Source organism: Carcharhinus amblyrhynchos, chromosome 3, assembly GCF_965287045.1.
Source record: "Carcharhinus amblyrhynchos chromosome 3, sCarAmb.v2.hapA, whole genome shotgun sequence".
NCBI classification, from domain to species: Eukaryota; Metazoa; Chordata; class Chondrichthyes; order Carcharhiniformes; family Carcharhinidae; genus Carcharhinus; species Carcharhinus amblyrhynchos.
The window spans coordinates 103722968-103742847 of NC_137326.1; the positions used below are offsets into that span (position 1 = coordinate 103722968).

Consider the following 19880-nt stretch of genomic DNA (forward strand, 5'->3'; position numbering starts at 1 on the left):
GCATTTATTATCAGGGCTGGACCCTGATCATTTAAACCGAAATAAGGAGGAAGGCAGTGTGTGTGCCGGCAGTTAACTAATATCCTAACCCTCAGTTATATTTAGATGAGTAATCTTCAAGTTAAACAGGATCTGAAGGGCAAATATAAAAGCAAGGGAACGCTTAAAGGTATCACTTCTGGAAAGAAAGGGGAACAACAGGCAAAGGTGAAGGAAAATAAGTTTCAGAACTTGCCAACTCTTGTGTAAATTCAAAGTTATGGCATGGAGGTAGACAGTACTTGATTTTATTTGGGTAAAATAGTGTCGTTAAAAGGTGACTCAGCTGTTTGGCGTTCATCAACAGTGCCTGAGACAAGTTATTTATATACAGAGAGTTTGGGGCTCGGGTGTCGCATCTCTTTTTTGCCCTGGAGATTTTGTGTGCACCGATTAATTAAAAAAAAACAGGAAAACGAATTGATTTAATTAAGTTATTTATTCTGAAATAATAATAACTTGGTATGTGGTATTTTTAGTTATATCTCGTGTTTCTTTTATTTGAGGTGTAATGTGATCACAGTGAAAGTCTAGAGCGTGTGTTGTACTCCATCAAGTGGCAATAAAGTATATGGAAAGTATGCACATCTCTGCCTATAATCCAACCCAGAACCAGTAATGATTTGACGTGTAATACCGACTCAACATTTTCTTCTGCTGTCTTTAGTGGGATGGGCACATTTTTCAAAACGCAGAGTAACATCTTTCACTATTTGCCTGCACAGGAAGGATGTTTCCACTTGTGGGGAAGACCAAAATAAGGACCTAAAAATAAGATAGTGACTAACAAAATCGACAAGTATTCAGCAGACACTTCTTTATTAGAGAGTGATAAGCCCAAGAGACACTTCGTTGTTAGAGAGTGGTTAGCATGTGAAACTTGCTGTTACAAGAAATAGTTTAGACAAATAGTAAAGGGAATTTAGTTAAAGATGTATGGCTCAGGTTGGATGACCAAAAATGGAGGAGGCTCATTTGGATCATCAGCAACATCGATGTGCATAAATATAGTACCTTTAACATGGTAAAATGTCTTAACAGAGTGTTATCAAACAAAATTTGTTATGCTCAGCCACATAAAGAGATGTTGGAATGAATCACTGAAAGCTTTGCCGTGGAATTAGGTTTTAAAGAGTCTTCTAACTAAAGTAGAAATGAAGAGGCAGAGAAGTTTGTGGAGGGAATTCTAGATTGGGGTTGAAGGAACTGACGGTACAGTCAGCAATAGTAGGGCAGTGAAAATCAGAGGCTAAAATTGGAGGAGTGCAGATATCTTGGAGGGTTGTCCATTACAAATGCACTAATTCGCATCATGTAAATCATCATTCCACTCTCGAGAGAAAAAAAGTTGAACATGTTATGTTAAAGAACTGAGGGCAAACTGCATGAATTTACTATATATCTGGGCGGTTTTACAGTGAAAGGTCTTTAAAAATTCCATTAGGTTACTTTTTGTTAAATCTTTACAGGCACAGATAGCATATATTCTCAATAGTTCTAATTTTACAAAATAAATGGAACCTACCTCTTTACATTTTGACCAGTTTACACAGTTTTGTTATAAATGGATATGTAGGAACTTACAGTGGAAAAGATTGGCACAAAAAATGTGGGTCCAAGGACTAAGGTTTGGAAGATAATATAAAATAAAGCATTGAAGTCAGCCAAATGCGATTTGGAAACCATTCCTACTTGCCACAGAGGTCATTGCACTGAGCCAAAGACTGAATTTTTGTTGAGTACAAAAACTCAACAAACGGATTCAAAAGTAGACATTTTCAGAATCAAACTAAAAGTAAGAAGTGTTATTAAGTTGTACGTATGCCTTAAAATCTTTTTGCTTTGATGTCCAATTAAATTTAGAAAAATATCTGACATCTTTATTTGCTAAACATATATCTTTGCTGACATTATCTCTGCTCACAGCTGAATTATACATTTTATATGGACAAATAATTGTTATAATACTGATGCAAAATGGAAATGAATCTCGTGAAGACTGCAAAATTTGATGACGTTGAATGACCATTGTCTAAATTCATGAAAAGAGTGATTATGCGTGTAGGGTAAACATTGGCTAAGTTTGTGGGAACAACAACAACAACATTTTATGCACGGTGGCACAGAGGTTAGCACTGTTGCCTCACAGCTCCAGGGATGCGGATTCGATTCCGACCTTGGGTGACTGTCTGTTGGAGTTTGCATGGTCTCTCCCTATCTGTGTGGGTTTTCTCCGGGTGCTTTGGTTTCCTCCCACAGTCCAAAGATGTGCAGATTAGATGGATTGGCCATGCTAAATTGTTCCTTAGCATCCCAAGGTGTGTAGGTTTGATGGATTGGCCATGGTAAATGTGTGGGCTTACACGGATAGGGCGGGGAGAGAACCTGGATAAGTTGCTGTTTGGAGGTCAGTGCAGATGCGACGGGCTGAATGGCCTCTTCTGTGATGTAGGAATTCATTGATTCTATGATATATTTAAATATGTAGATAGCACTTTGAACTTAATAAAAAAAAAACAAGATGCTTCATAGCAGTGTTTAGCAGGGCTAGAATACAAGAGCAGGAATGTACTGCTGAGGCTGTATAAGGCTCTAGTCAGACTCTATTTGGAGCATTGTGAGCAGTTTTGGGCTCCATACCTAAGGAAGGCCTTGGAGAGGGTTTAAGGGAGGTTCACAAGAATGACTCCAGGAATGAAGGATTTGTTAAATGAGGAGTGGTTGAGAAGTCTGGGTCTATATTTGATGGAGTTTAGAGGATGAGGGGGGATCTAATTTGAAACTTACAGAACGCTAAGAGGGCTAGATAGTGTGGACATGGAGACGATGTTTCCACTAATGGGAGAGACAAGAACTTGAGGGCAAGGGATGCGCCTTTTAAAAATGAGATGAGGAGGAATTTCTTCAGCTGGAAAGTGATGAATTTGTGGAACTCATTGCCACAGAGGGCTGTGGAGACCAGGTCATTGAGTGACTTTAAGACAGAGACAGGTTTTTGATCAATAAGGGGACCAAGGGTTACATGGAGAGGGCAGGAGAATGGGGACAAGAATCATATCAGCCATGATTGAATGGCAGAGCAGACTCGATAGGCCGAATGGCCTAATTCTGCTTCTATATCATATGGTCTTAATAAAACCAAATTTGACACCAAGCCAGAAGATTTGTGGTTGATCACCAAAATTATGACCAGGTGGATAAATTTTAAGGAGCATTTTAGAGGAGGAAAGGAGGTAGAGAGGCAGAGAAATTTGCAGAGGGAACCCTAGAGCTTGGGAGCTCAGCAGCTGAAGCTTAAGCCACCAGTGATGGAGCAAATAAAATTGCAGATATTCAAGAGGTCAGAATCAGAGGAGAACAGATATCTAAAGAGAGTTGTGGGCTGCATGTAATGACAGAGATAGGGTGAATAGAGGAAGTAACTTGAAAACAAGGGTGAGAGTTTTAATATCAAGGCATTGGATCCTGATTAAGCAATGTAGGTCAGGAAACACAAGATTAGTGGGCAAATAGGTGCCACTTAGGCACAGGACAGAATTTTGAATGAGGGGAGCATGTAGGGGATTGAACAGAAGAATGCTGGAACAGTCTAGATGAGAAGAATAGATGAGTAATAGTAAATAAGCTGAGGCAGGAGAGGACTGTGGTGATATTTTGGAGGTTAAAATAGTGGTCTTGTCATGGAGCAAGCATGTGGTCAAAGTGTGTGAACAGTTTGAATGTGAGAACACAGGAAATGAGAGCAGGAGTAGGCCATATGGCCCCTTGAGTTTGCTCCGTCACTCAGTAAGATTGTGGTTGATCTTGGCCTTATCTCACTTTCCTTCGTGTTCCCCATAACTCTTAACTTTGCCATCGCTTAACAGTTTGTGTGTGTCAACCTTGAAAAATTTAATGACTCAGTCGTCACAACTCTCTAGAGTGGAGAATTTCAAAGATTCTCAACCATTTGAGAGTAAATTCCTCCCCACCCCATCTTCAATTGACAACCCTTCATTCTGAAACTATACTTCCTAATTCTAGGTACCTCCAGAATGGAGATTCAGCCTTAGACTCGTACCAGGGAGAGAAAAGGAGTTGGTGGCTAATGGATGGAGTTTGTGGCAAGGATCAAAAACAATGGTTTTGGTCTCAATATTTAATTAGAGAAATATTCTGCCCACCTGGTATTGGATATTAGATAAGCAATTAAATTGGACAGATGGATTAGGAGCCTGTAGATGATTTGTAATAAGAAGCCTTTTCTCTACATGCCAAATAGCTGGGTTCTTTTTTTCCATGTTTTAAGAAGCAAAATATCACAAGTAATTTTAAATTGTGCAGCTTGTGATTTCTGAAACATGTCAAAAAAGAAACCTGCATTAGATGTACTGTTTTCATATAGCTACACATGGATTCTATATAGGTCACGAGAGAAAGATTTAATCGGAGTCCATAGGTGATTTTCATTATGAGAAACATAGAAAACATATTGCAACATTGAACATGTATGTGATTCAGGCAATTTTGGAAGGTGACCCAGTGATATTTAGGAATTTTTTAGCATTCCAGCTACACAAAAGTTCCTACATAGTTTCTACTTTTTTCACTTGTGTCCATTTAAATAACCTAACTTGCTGTGTATCAATAGCAAAAGTATTTTCTGAAAAAACAGACTAACTAGGAATATATTTAAAATGAATATTTAAAATATTTAAAATGAATATTTAAAATATTGACTGTCAACATTAGCCCCATTATCAATTTTTAAAAATTTAATAGTGCTATCTTTGTTTTTATTATTTTTATTGGAATGCGGCTGTCATCGGCAATGTCAACGTTTGTTGTCCATCACTAATTGTCTTTGAGAAGGTGGTGACATCCTACCTTCTAGAACCACTGCAGTCTATCTAGTGTATGTACACCCACTGTGCTGCTACGAAAGAAGTTCCAAGATTTGATCCAGCAATGTTGAAGGAACAGTAATACAGTTCCAAGTCAGGATAGTGTGTGGCTTGGAGGTAGTGATGTTCTCATGCTTCTGTTCCCTTTGTCCTTCTAGATGGTAGTTTGTGGGTTTAGAAGGTGCCGTTGAAGGAGGCTTGGCAAGTTCCTGAAGTGCATCATGTATTTTGTACATTGTACTGTCATTGTACTGGAGGGAGTGAATGTTTAAGAACATAAGAACATAAGAAATAGGAGCAGGAGTAGGCCATCTGGCCCCTCGAGCCTGCCCCGCCATTCAATAAGATCATGGCTGATCTGTTGTGGCTCAGTTCCACGTTCCTGCCCTCTCCCCATAACCCTTAATCCCCTCTCTTATCAAAAACCCATCAACCCGCATCTTAAAAACATTTAGCGAGGTAGCCTCCACCACTTCAACGGGCAGAGAATTCCAGAGATTCACCACCCTTTGAGTGAAGAAGTTCCTCCTCAACTCTGTTCTAAACCGCCCCCCCTTTATCTTGAGGCTGTGCCCCCTAGTCCTACTGTCCTTTCTGAGTGGGAAGAGTCTCTCCACCTCTATCCTATCCATCCCATTCATCATCTTATATGTCTCAATGAGATCTCCCCTCATTCTTCTAAACTCTAACGAGTACAAGCCTAGTTTATTCAGCCTCTCCTCATAGCTCAACCCCCTCAACTCCGGCATCAGCCTAGTAAACCTCCTCTGCACTCCCTCCAAGGCCAAAATATCCTTGCGTAAGTACGGCGCCCAAAACTGCACACAGTACTCCAGCTGCGGCCTTACCAATGCCCTATACAGCCGCAGCAAGACTTCCCTACTTTTATATTCAATCCCCCTCGCTATGAAGGCCAGCATCCCATTAGCCTTCCTGACCACCTGCTGCACCTGCAAGCTGGGTTTTTGCGATTCATGCACAAGGACCCTGAGGTCCCTCTGCACCGTCGCCTGCTGCAGTTTTTCTCCACGTAAGTAATAATCCTTCCTACCATTATTCCTACCAAAGTGGACCACCTCACACTTGCCAACATTAAATTTCATTTGCCAGTTCCTGGCCCATTCGCCCAGTCTATCAAGATCCTTCTGCAGACTCTCCACACCCTCTGCACAATTTGCCTTTCCATCAATCTTGGTGTCATCAGCAAATTTTGACACCATACACTTAGTTAAGTTGGGACATTGGGCGTCAATCAAGCAGGCTGATTGACTGATGAATGTTGTTGGGATTGCACTCATTCAGGCCAGTGCAGAGTATTCCATCATGCTCCTGATGTGCCTTATAGTTGGCGGACAAACCTTGGGAGATAGAAGGTAAATTACTCGCTATAGAATTCCCAGCCTTTGACCCACTCTTGTAGTCCCAGTATTTATATGGCTAGTCAATCTCAGTTTCTGGTCAATGATAAGCCCCAGTATGTTTGTACTTGGGAATTGTAAAAGGGGCGATGGTTAGATTCTCTCTTGGACATAGTCATTGCCTTGCACTTATCAGTCCAAGCTTAAATGTTGCCCAGGGCCAACTACACATGGACATGAACTGCTTCAGTATCTGAAGAATGGAAAGGTGCTGAACATTGTACAGTCATCAGCTAACATCCCTACTTCTGACCTTATGAGCAAAAGAGCAGAATGCAAGAGGTGAGATTATAGTCACTCCCTGTGATGTCAAGGCAGCATTTCACCAAGTGTGGCATCAAGAAACAGGAGGGAAAGTAATTGTTAGCAGCTGAAGATGGTTGGGCCCTGCGATGATCATCTGGGACTAGAATGATTGACCTCCAAGTTCCCACAACTGTAATTATTCTCCTTTGGCATGTATTTGTGCCAACTAGTGGAGTGTTTTCCCTGATTCCTATTGTTTTGTTAGTGTTTCTTGACGTCATACTCGATGACATGCTGCCTTGATGTCAAAGGCTAGCAATGCTGCTTCACAGCTCCAGGGATCTGGGTTCGATTCCCGGCTTGGGTCACTGTCTGTGTGGAGTTTGCACATTCTCCTCATGTCTGTGTGGGTTTCCTCCAGGTGCCCGGGTTTCCTCCAGGTGCCCAGGTTTCCCCTCACAGTCCAAAGATGTGTGGGTTAGGTTGATTGGTCATGCTAAAAATTGCCCCTTAGTGTCCTGAGATGCGTAGGTTAGAGGGATTAGTGGTTAAAATATGTAGGGATATGGGGGTAGAGCCTGAATGGGATAGTGGTCGGTTCAGACTCAATGGGCCGGAGGGCCTCTTTCTGCACTGTAGGGTTTCTATGATTCTATGATTCTTGATCAAACATCTTCAGTGCTGCTGCCAGAATGTCATCAGAGCCCATGACCTTTCTGTATCTAGTACCTTCAGCAGTTACTAGGTATCTCAACAGATGTGTTAAATTGGTTGAAGACTGGCATTTGTGATGCTGGTGACCTTGGGAGAAGGGTTTTAGAAACGTGCTGGATTAGCTCAACCTTGCAATACAGATGTAGCACAATAAAATTCAGTACACTAAATGACATTGATTCATGTGCTCATAGAAAAGTATTACTGGTAGTTTTGGAGGAACATATGTTTTTAACCAGCAAGGAAATGGAAAAAGTTTGTGGTTTAATGCAATTTTTACGACAGTTAAATGTTAAATCAATTGAATTGTAACTTCAAATTTACCTGTATGTGATTCTGAAGTTATTTGCCTTGCTGCTACAAACTTTAATTTCATCATTTATTTTCTGTTGTCTTTTAAGATTAAAGTAATTGTGTCTTTTGTTTAAATTTCAGGAATCTGAAGGTGGCCTTTATGTGTGTATGAGTACTTTTCTTGGGTTTGGAAGGGAACATGTAGAGAGACATTATCGCAAAACTGGGCAATGTGTCTACATGCATTTGAAGAGAACCATAAAAGAGGCAAGTATGGTATCGGTGACATCGCAGGAAGTTTATTTTTGACATTAATGTACATTTACAAATCACTGCTTGTGGCCATTTTTCATAATCTTTAAATAACTTTGATTAAAAATAAGATGCTTGTATGAAACAACATTGTAAAGTTAGTGCTGTGACAGAGCTATGTACTTGTATTTCTATACATGTTAGGAATAGGCTGTTTTAGGATCTTTGGTAATCCAAACTTCACAAATTAATGATCTTATCCCTTAACTTAGGTTGAAAATTTTACTTGAATGTGATACTGTAAAGTGTCATTTTCGTTGACCCATAACTTTAAAAATTCTTGGTTTTAAACCAAATAGTTCACCTACATAGAGAGCAAAATGTGATGTTTCCCTCTTGAATAAAATCTTAATATGTAAATAAATGTAATCATTTTCTTTAACTTAATTCCTAACACATTTTCAAATTCAATACAGGCACCATTTTAATTAGGAACAGTTTCACTCTATGTTTCAAAAAATTTGATCTTTTGACATCTTGCTTAAAGCTCCTAATTAAGGGTGTATCATATTATCATCAAGAAACCCAACAAGATATTAGAGTATCCCAACAAAATATCTGGGAAGTGAAGTCTTGTCCCATGAACTCAATTGGATTTTTTTGAAGAGATTATGGCCGGGGTTTTCTGGCAGCCTCACGGCAAGTTTTCCTGCTTCTGATGCGGTGAACCAATGGCTGCCGATGGGATCTTTCAGTCCTGCCGGAGTCTAGGGGCTTTTGTGTGGCTCACCTGCCCCGCTGCTAGGGAACCAGCCGAAGGGGTCAACTTTGGTGAGACTGGAAGATTCCACCAGAGGGAGGGGCTGGAAAACCCTGCCATATGCAGTTGATGTATGATGGATGTCTGTGGATATTGTGTTTCCTTTTTCTGAAATAGTTTTTTGACAATGAAAAAAAAATAGGCTGCTAAGTAGAAGTGGGTTGTGTGATTAGTAGGCAGATCTTTGGCTAAATAATGAATTTATTATATTTATACTGAGAGGGCAATTATTAGTGTAGCAGCAGTGTGTGGGGAATGGGGATGAGGTGGGTGGGATTGCTCACTGCCCACTGTTTAGCAATCTGTGTTTGGCTTATTGCTTTTCATTCCCTTTGTAAATCATCTTGGTGAAGAGATCAGGCTGTCTGCCAGTTGGCTGATGACATGAAAAACATATGAAAGTTATGATCTTGGATAAAGCGAGCTGGCTACTGGAAGGTGCATTTTGGCAATGGGCCACACTGACCTTCCAATGTAGATAAGCACAGTGTATGTGTTGAAGTAATTGTAGGCAGAAATACACCATGTAGGTGCTCAAAGCTATTAGAGAGGGTGAATCTTTTGGAGTGGAGGCAAAAAGGGTAGCACAGTGGCTAGCACTACTGCCCCACAATGCTAGGGACTTGGGTTCGATTCCCGGCTTGGGTCACTGTGCAGAGTTTGCACGTTTTTCCCATGTCTGCATGGGTTTTCTTCGGATGCTCTGGTTTCCTCCCACAGTCCACAAGACGTGCTGGTTAGGTGCGTTGACCATCCTAAATTCTCCTTCAGCGTTCCTGAACAGGCGGCAGGTGGAGTGTTGCAACTAGGGGATTTTCACAGTAACGTCATTGCAATATTAATGGAAGCCTACTTGTGACTAATAAATAAATTTTTAAAATCTTTACTTTAAGATTTAAGAGGTACTTTTGAATTTGACATTACGCTCGTTAAATTATTGGGATATAATTAACAGCTTATACAATACAGCTGAAGTACCCTTGTGAAATTGTTTATAATTTTGTTCCAGCAACTTTCTGCGCACTAATTGCAACAGTTGCCCATGACTTGCTGTTTAAATAAAATCTTGAAAGTACTCAACATCATTTAAACAAAATAATTAACTGTAATTATTTTTCATCGGAAAGATTTTTAGGAAGGTTCATTATTGAGTTGGTTCATTTGATTGAAACTGGTAATATTTCCATTTCTGTTCCTTTTGCTAATTTCTACACTTGTTAATAGACTTTGTAGAATCATAGAATCCTTTATAGTACATAAGGAGGCTATTCGGCCTATTGAGCCTGCACCAACAACAATCCCACCCGTGCTCTATTCCTGTAACCCCACACATTTACCTTGCTAATCTCCCTGACACTAAGAGGCAATTAGCTGAGCCAATCAACCTAACCTGCACATATTTGGACTTGTATGATTGTGCTTATTTAAGTAGTTTTCTTTTAACCTTTGATCAGTGGCTTCATTTAAACTTAATACTTTGTAGCTCTGACACTTTGATTTTTGCTGTGTAACACAATAGCGTTTCTTTTTAAATGAGCATCTAACATAAGATATATAAAAAAAAATGATGTAGCAGTAACAAAGAAAACTGATAGAATCATGAATTTTGACTTTCAGAATGCTGGGCATTCTATTAAAAGTTATGCTAACATACTGCAGATAATAATCTAACATCATGAAGTGTTCAGATTACATCATGTTGCAAAACAAATGCACTCAGCCTGGATGAGTTTATGTGGTGTTTCCAGAACTTGAAGTTGTTTGAAGGCTGTGGTTATTAACAGGATGGTTGAAAGCATAGCAAAGCACAAGAAAGATTGAAGACAAGGACAGAAGCAAAGTGACATGGCAAAACAAGACAAAGTATGTCAAAGGCTTAATAACTTAATACCAAAGAGAGTGGTAGAAACCTGGAGAAAAGAACTAGAAAGCACTGGGGAAAATGAAGAGCACTCCCAGGAAGAGGAAAGTATCGTAGCCCTTTTGGAACACAATCTGCGAAAGACAGAGATTAACATGGGGAGCCTGGGTAAACTAGTTTAGAAAGACTGAAGTCAACAGTAAGAAAATATTGATTTATTCATGCATAGAAACCAGCAAAAGCTGAGATTGAAAAATGGAGAAAAGGCTGAAGGAAGTGGCACAGTGCTGAGAAGTCAATTGGCAAAGTACACATTCAGTGCTGGCTACCAGGAATATATGTGAGGGCATTATTCGCAACATAAATTATGAATTCGAAGTTTATCGGTGTGATGATGAATTGATGTTGTTGCAAACAATGTAGAGAAAAATATTTTTTGAAAAAGAGACCTTAATTATTAACTGAAAAGACCACATTTCCAGAGATTTCACATTTTCAACAATAATCTTTACTGTAATACAATCAAGAGCAAGACTGAGCACTATTAATTAAACAAAGGGGCTTTTAATCTTATAGCTGTATAGCTTGACTTGGGAAATTTCCCAGCTTGACGCACCCATGCAAGGGGAAAAGGTGCATTGAGTAGCATAATTCTGTTGTGGGGGAGGAAGGGAGGTGCAGGTAGGTGTGGGATGAAATTGGGCCTGCTGCCGCTGGAGGCAGACCAGAGGTGGCTACAGAGGCCAGTGAGTGCTGAGTCAGGCTGCCTTAGTTTTCTGGGACTTTGTCTCAGTTTGTTAAATATTCCGCTGTCTTGCCCTCATCACGCACCCCCCCCCCCCCCCCCCCCACCCACCCATGACAACTCATGCCAACCCATATTCCCCACCCATCCTCAGTGTCCCCTCATGCCCTCCATGCCAGCTCATGATTCCCCATGGCTCACACTAGCCCCTAGTCTAAATAAATATCAACTCATGTCCCACTGCCATTCATCTCCATGGCCCCTCTGCTACCAGTTGGAACTCAGGCCAACATATGATTCCCAATCATCAAACTTTGCTTTTGCACCCTCAACACCAACTGACCCAGTATCGAGTATAGGCAGGCCTCACAAAATTAAATCACAGGAAATAAAATAAAATTCAAGGCATCAATTACAAACTTCTCCATACAAAAATAAAACTTATTTATTAAAATCCATTCATTAGATTTAAATCTCCTCAAGTACTTAATTCCTCAAAAAGAAAATTTGTATTCATAATCCCACATGAAGGACAATTTTTTAAATAACCTCTTAGAACTGTCAATCCAACTGTCAAGTTACCTCCCCCAGTGTGATAATGACAGGTTGTCAAAACAACCGGCAATAATAAATCCATAATGATAGGACATGGAGTTATGTCAACAAACATTGATTGAAACTGCTAGAACAGACTTCTTTCACTTTCAAATGCAGGGTGCCATTTTATTCAAAATTCAAAGGGCAGGGGATTTAAATAACTTGACATCTTAGGAGTTCTACATACCTTATTCAACTGTCATGAGCATTTACATCTTCATTATAAAGTTGTGGAACACAGATTGCAGTTTGAAGCTACTCCTGGATCCAGAATCAAATCTGTTTGTCCTGTGCATTGCAATTAAATGGGTCAGTCAATTCATAATTTTCATTTGTGTACTTCATGGCCCAGCCTTTTCCCCGACTGGTGAAAATGTGATCTGCTGGAAATGAAGACAGGGCTTCTGGATCAGGTTGTTAACTCTTGCGTATAAACTAAAAGGGTGAACTTGCCAGAAAGTGTCAGTTCTGGTGAGAAATCTGGTGTGAAGCTCTCCAACTCCACTGCCCAGTTTTCTCTTCAGATTTTGAGCCTCTTCACCTGAAAAAAAGAATGAATGTAGTTTACACCACCACTCTGGTGGGGCGAGGATTCTTAGAGCTGTTAAGACCAGCTGCAAAGATGGTTTATCATAGCTGATCATCCAACTCAATAGCCTGATCCTGCCTTCCTCCCATACCCTTTGATCCCCTTCACCCCAAGTGTGAAATCTAACTGCTTATTGAAAACTTACAATGTTTTGGCTTCACCTGCTTTCTGTTGTAGTGAATTCCACAGGCTGACCACTCTCTGGGTGAAGAAATTGCTCCTCATCTGTGTCCCAAATGATCTACCCTTTATCCTCAGACTGTGACCCCTGATTTTGGACACCACCACCATCAGGAACATCCTTCTTGCATCTACCCTGTCTAGTCCTGTTAGAATTTTATAAGTTTCTATGAGATCCCCTCCTCATTCTTCTGAACTCTAGCAAATACAGGGTTAGATTGTGGCAGATGATGCAAAGATATAGAGAATTGAGAAGCTGAACGGGAAAACTATTGGTGGGGCAGAGTTGTTACAGATCAGAAAGAATAAGAATTACCTTTCCTTTTCCTGTTGGCTCATTAAATATAGTTCCGGAGATAAAAGGCATATTCTAGGCTCAGAGTGATGGTTTGAGGGAGTGCAAGTCAGACAATCCAGATGGAATAAAACCTTGACACCAACGAATGCATCTTTTGAGCATGGTTTCCCACTGGAGGCATTTCTCTACTAGAATACTGCTGCAGCAAATTCTGTTTCTCAGCAGGAGCTTATTTTTATACTTTTACCTAAAACTTACTGGATATACTAATCAACCTCTCGTGACATCACACATGAGGAGTTAACATCAGTTAAGTCATGAGGTAAAATGACCATCAATTTTTACAATAGCAAGGTCCTACAAACAAAGATAAAATAAATTAATGAATGTGATTTTGGTGTGTTGGCCAGGACTTTGAGAAAACTGTCCTGAACTTTGTCTCAGTCATGGAACCATAGAACACCACAGCACAGAAACAGGCCTTTTGGCCCTTCTTGGCTGTGCCGAACCAAAATTGGGCAAATGCCAAACTTTCCAGCTGTTCAAACTGGTGGGATTTTCTGGTTTCACTGTTGGCACACCGTCCACCATGGATTTTGAACATAATAACTAGGAGCAGGAGTAGACCATCTGGCCCTTCGAGCCTGCTCCGCCATTCGATAAGATCATGGCTGATCTTCCCGTGGACTCAGCTCCACTTATCCGCTCACTCACCATAACCCTTAATTCCTTTACTGTTCAAAAATTTATCTGTCCTTGCCTTAAAAACATTCAATGAAGTAGCTTCAACTGCTTCACTGGGCAGTAAATTCCACAGATTCACAACCCTTTGGGTGAAGAAGTTCCCCCTCAACATAGTCCTAAACCTGCTCCCCCTTATTTTGAGGCCATGCCCCCTAGTTCTAATTTCACCTGCCAGTGGAAACAACTTCCCAGCTTTTATCTTATCTATTCCCTTCATGATCTTATATGCTTCTATAAGATTTCCCATCATTCTTCTAATTCCAATGAGTATAACCCCAGTCTACTCAGTCTCTCCTCATAAGCCAACCCTCTCAACTCTGGAATCAACCTAATGAATCTCTTCTGCACCCCCTCCAGTGCCTGTATATCCTTTATCAAGTAAGGAGACCAAAACTGTACTCAGTACTCCAGGTGCGGCCTCACCAGCACCTTATACAGCTGCAACATAGCCTTGCTGTTTTTAAACTCCATCCCTCTAGCAATGTGAGATTTCATTGCCTTCCATTCCATTTGCCTTCTTTATCACCTGTTGCATCTGAAAACCAACTTTTTGTGATTTCTGCACAAGGACACACAGATTCCTCTGCACAGCAGCATGCTGCAATTTTTACCATTTAAATAATAGTCCATTTTGCTGTTATTCCTACCAAAATGGATGACCTCACATTTACCAACATTGTACTCCATCTGCCAGACCTTTGCCCACTCACTTAAACTATTTATATCCCTTTGCAGACTTTCAGCATCCTCTGCACATTTTGCTCTGCCACTCATCTTCGTGTCATCTGCAAACTTTGACACATTACATTTTTTCCCAACTCCAAATCACCTATGTAAATCATAAATAATTGTGACGCCAACACTGATCCCTGAGGCACACCACTAGTCACTGATCGCCAACCAGAAAAACACCCGTTTCCCCCACTCATTGCTTTCTGTTCATTAACCAATCCTTTATCCAAGCTAATACATTACCTGTAACATGTGCACCTTTTATCTTATGTCACAATCTTTGGTGCGGCACCTTGTCAAATACCTTCAGGAAATCCAGATAGACCACATCCACAGGTTCCCCATTGTATACTTCGCTTGTAATATCCTCAAAGAATTCCACTAAAATAGTCAGACATGATCTATTCTTCATGAATCCATGCTGCATCTTCCCAATGGAACAACTGATATCCAGATGTCTCGCTATTCCTTCGTTGATGTTAGATTCAAGCATTTTCCCTACTACAGAAGTTACGTTAACCAGCCTATAGTTGCCCACCTTTTGTTTACCTCCTTTTTTTAAACAGTGACATCACATTTGCTGTTTCCCAATCTAAGGACACCGTCCCAGAGTCCAGCAAAGTTTCCAGGCAACGTGAGGTGGAGTCAGTGAGATATCCCATTGACAGCGGCAGGACCAGAAGGTCCCGCCACCAGCAAATGGCATGTTGCCTCCTGCCATGAGAAAGACACCATGTGGAGGCCAGTGAATCCTATCCCATTGAGTCAAGTTGACATAGGAGGATCCCATTGTAAAAGTGGACATGAGAAATTATAATGAACAGATATAGGAATAACACTTAAAAAGAAAGGAGGTTGGTTATTTGAAGAAGAAAAATTGGAAAGGGTTGGGGAATTAGGGGCCATTCATGGTACCACCACATGTGTGATGGGCTGAACAGCCTCCTCCTCAGTTGTAATATGTAAGTTTATAAGCAGATCATGTGCAAACTTTTAATAGTGACACCAGCATTATTTGCCTCGAATAGCTCATTCTCTTCTGATGCCTGGACCTGTTTAAGTCTACCGTAATTTCTGACAAGGCTATCCCTAGTTGCTTCAAGTAAGTGGTGTTTCCTTCCTCTTGATGCAAGTGAGTAGCTTGTATGGCCATTTCAGAAGGCAGATAGGAATCAACCACATTAATATTGGACTGGAGTCAGTGAGACTAGAATGGGTGAAAACAGTTGGTATCTTTTGCTAAAGGGCGCCAATAAATCCATTGGATTTTACGGCGCTACCTTAACTTCATGGTCACATTTACGAAAACCAGCTTTTTATCTCCAGTTGTTAAAATAGAAATCAAATTCTCAAACAAGTAGGGTTTCTACTTGTGTTCTTCTGAGTTGGTATCTCAAACTGCAGGGATCATTCGTCCAATAACATAACAACTACACTTCTAGTTTATTAGTATCATAAGTAGGCTTACATTAGCACTGCAATGAAGTTACTGTGAAAATGTCCTAGACGCCACACTCCGGTGCTGTGTGGGTACACTGAGGGAAAATTTAGCATGGTCAATGCACTTAACCAGCATTCTTTTGGACTGTGGGAGGAAACTGGAGCACCTGGATGCAGACATGGGGAGACTGCAGACTCCACAGTGACCCATGCCAGGAATCAAACCCAGGACCCTGGCACTGTGAGGCAGCAGTGCTAACCACTATGCCATCATGCCCCCCTATTATGTCCTTTATCTGCAAGACCAAGTAAACTCAACCTATGGATTCATAACACAGGGATAAGCCTCTTAACAGAAATATTCCTGAAGTCATTTTACCATTTAGAAATCAACTGCTTGTGCTTTGATGCTATTTTCTTCTGTTCCAAAGAGTTCCTAATGGCTGATCATCAGCCTCATTCCCTTGTACACGGTTCTTATCCTTATCTGTTGTTGCTGTTTCATGTGCAAGTAGGTTGTGCATTGGTGTATATATATATTCAATGTAATAATATAAAGAACATCTTTGTAATATGCTCACAGGATAAGAATGCATTATAATGTTCGATTAGTGTTGTACAACTCCAAAAATGTATCTGACATAGTCATTGTGATCATCAAATATTTGTGTTGTTCCAGGCTAGAAAGGAACCTAAGAAGTGTTGTAACCTTATTGAACCATAGGTTCACTGTAGTGCAGAAGGAAGCCATTTGGCACATCGAGTCTACACTGACTCTCTGAAAGAGCATTTCACCCTCCACCAGCCTATCCCCGTAACCCTGCTTTGATTTGATTTATTATTGTCACAGTGAAAAGTATTGTTGCTTGCACGCCCTACAGACAAAGCCTATCGTTCATAGAGAAGGAAGCGAGAGAGTAGTAGTGTTACAGTCATAGCTAGGGTGTAGAAAAAGATCAACTTAATGCGAGATAGGTCTATTCAAAAGTCCGTTGGCAGCAGGGAGGAAGCTGCTCTTGAGTTGGTTGGTACGTGACCTCAAACTTTTATTTCTTTTCCCAATGGGGGAAGGTGGAAGAGAGAATGTCCGGGGTGCGTGGGGTCCTTAATTATCCTGCCTACTTTGCTGAGGCAGCGGGAAGTGTAGACAGAGTCAGTGGTTGGGAGGCTGGTTTGCATGATGGATTGAGCTACATTCATGACCTTTTGTAGTTTCTTGCAGTCTTGGGCAGAGCAGAAGACATACCAAGCTATGATAGAAAGCATTTTCTGGTTCTATGATGCATCTGTAAACATTGATGAGAGGCATAGCTGACATGCCAAATTTCCTTTTGTCTCCTGAGAAAGTCGAGGCGTTGGTGGGCTTTCTTAATTATAGTGTTGGCATAACAGGTTTTTGGTGAGCTGGACACCTAAAAACTTGAAATTCTTGACCCTTTCTGCTTTATCCCTGTTGATGTAGACAGGGGCATATTCTCTTCTACACTTCCTGAAGCCGATGACAATCTCCTTTGTTTTGTTGACATTGAGGGAGAGATTATTGCCTGCACATATACCATTGCTAATCCACTTAACCTACGCATCTTTTGGACTGTGGGAAGAAACTGGAGCACTCGGAGGAAACGCATGCAGACACAAAGAGAACATACAAACTCCACATAGATAGTCATCCAAGGTTGGAATTGAACCCAGATTCCTGGGGCTGTGAGGCATCAGTGCTAACCACTGTGCCCCATGCCAACCACAGTGCCACCGTGTCACCCATAAATACTTAAACTAACCATGTTTGGCTTTAGCTGCCTTTTAGATGTAACTGCAATGTTAAGTACTGAAAAAGTGCAAAATGCAAACCTTTCTGTGAAAATTGAGTTAAATCTCACAATTTTTTTTTTAACTTCAAAATTACAGAAGGCTACGGGCGCGTCTGGTGGAGGGCTACCCAAGAAGAAATCTCCCCGGGTTATGTTTGGTAAGCTGCAACTGTAGATAACTCCATTGATTTCAGAATATTTCAAGTTATTAATCTAAATAACAATTTAACAAGAGCAGGTTTTGCAATTTTTGTAAAACAAAAGGTCAACAGATAGTTAGATCTGATGATGATGTACTGCTGATATGTCAGTCATGTGTAATACTCTATCGTTCTCTGAGGTTGAAATCACTCCAAGAAGCAACATGCCTACTCTATAACAAAAACATGCTGTAAAATCTCAACAGGTCTGTCAGCATCTGTGGAGAGGGAACAGAGCCAATGTTTTGTGTCTGGATGACTCTTTTTTTTAAAGCATATTCATTAACCTGTTTAGGTGGAATATTATTAAGCAAGTGTTGAGCAGATACCAAGATGACCAAGTCCCATACTAGAGTCTCAGGTAGAACAATGCATCTCACAATATGGTGACAGCAATGGGCACATCGGTGTAAAGTAAAATAAAGTTTATTTATTAGTCACAAGTAGGCTTACATTAATACTGCAATGACGTTACGATGAAAATCCCCTAATTGTTATACTCTGGTGCCTGTCCAGGTACACTGAGGAAGAATTTAGCATGACCAATGTAGCTAAACAGCGCATCTTTTGGGCTGTGGGAGGAAACCGGAGCACCCAGAGGAAACGTGCACAGATACGAGGAGAACGTGTAGACTCTGCACAGATATGACCCACGCCAGGAATTGAACTCTGGTCCTCGGCGCTGTGAGGCAGCAGTGCTAACCACTGTGCCACCGTGTCGCCTGTGTGATGTAAAAAAACATGTTGGTATTATTGAAGGAAACACAAGTGAGGAAACCTTAGAAAGCAGCCTGAATGAAATTGGCAGGTGAACAAAGCAAACCGGAGCGAGGTATTGATGTCTGTACCTGGTGAGCAGTCCCTACCCATTTGCCTGCCTCAAAGGCCCACAGAGAGGCCAGTTGTGGAAGTTAGGAAATGCCATTTTCTTTGGTACCAAGCAGCATCAGGCCTTCGTGAAAAGGAGCAAAAGCCTCATGTTAGTTCTGTTTGATATGCAGCAGGTCCAGTAGCAGATGATGTTTTCTTAAGGCAAGCAGTGCAACAGTCCACCATGGACTTTGAGTCCATTCTTAAAGCCTTTGACACTTATTTTAGCCTGAATCAAAACTTATTAATTGAACGGGTGTGTTTAATCAGTGTTTCCAAACACATGCGGAATTGATTGAGTTATTTCTAACCGAGCTATTCACTGAGCTAGTTCTTGCAGAAATGGGTCACTGAAGGATGAACTAATCCATGATCCATTTAGCCCTGGGTATCCAGAATGGAAAACTCTTCAACTTTCTGATCTTAGTTTGGACCCAGCATTCCAGAATGTGATGCAGGCAAAGCTTAGAGTTTTTAATTGGGCTATAATTCAGTGTGACTCTAAGGCTTTGCATGAATCTAGATTGAGTAGGCTCACAGGGTGGCCCCACTCAGAAGAAAGCCCACCAAACCAAATCAAAAGGCTAGAAAATTCACACCAGCAGCCATTTGAGATGCTTGTGGTGTGGGGATTAATGCCAGGACAGTCCAACAGGGGTGTGGAATGCTTCCAGAGTGGCAAAACTGGACATTTCAAGTGATTCAGCAAATCCAACAATTTCAATCCAAGTTGAAGACCAGAAATTATTTCTGAAACACATCACATATAAGAAATGGGAAGTCAACAAAAAAACAAAGTACAAATCCCTCAGGGAAATAGAGTCTTAATCCAGACTGTTGGTCACTTGCGCTATAAGTTCAAGGCTCTGATATTGCTTTTAAAATTAATACTGCAGCTGCTGTTAACATGTTGGCACATGACCATGGTTGGTTTTGACCAATGATATTTTATCCATCAGACATCAAAGTCAAATACAAAGTCCAGGCAGCAACAGACAGACCTTCCAATCCAAGGCAGGATTATTGTGCTTCTTAGCTTCAATCAACGTGCATCCTTACTGAATGGATTTGTTGGCATATGTCTCGGGATCCGAGAGAAAACAGATGATTCTCATCATTTGAAAGACTATGCAACAATCTTCAACCT

The 19880-nt window shown here is 40.8% G+C and overlaps 1 protein-coding gene across 1 annotated transcript in view; it reads left to right on the forward strand.

Annotated features, from left to right (window-relative positions):
• The window catches only part of usp13 (ubiquitin specific peptidase 13), a 92921-nt gene that overhangs the window by 471 nt on the left and 72570 nt on the right, over nucleotides 1–19880 (forward strand). Inside the window, exons 2-3 of the mRNA XM_080185631.1 lie at nucleotides 7736–7861; nucleotides 17761–17821. Of these exons, the coding sequence (XP_080041757.1) occupies nucleotides 7736–7861; nucleotides 17761–17821 (187 nt within the window). The remainder of the gene's footprint in view (nucleotides 1–7735; nucleotides 7862–17760; nucleotides 17822–19880) is intronic.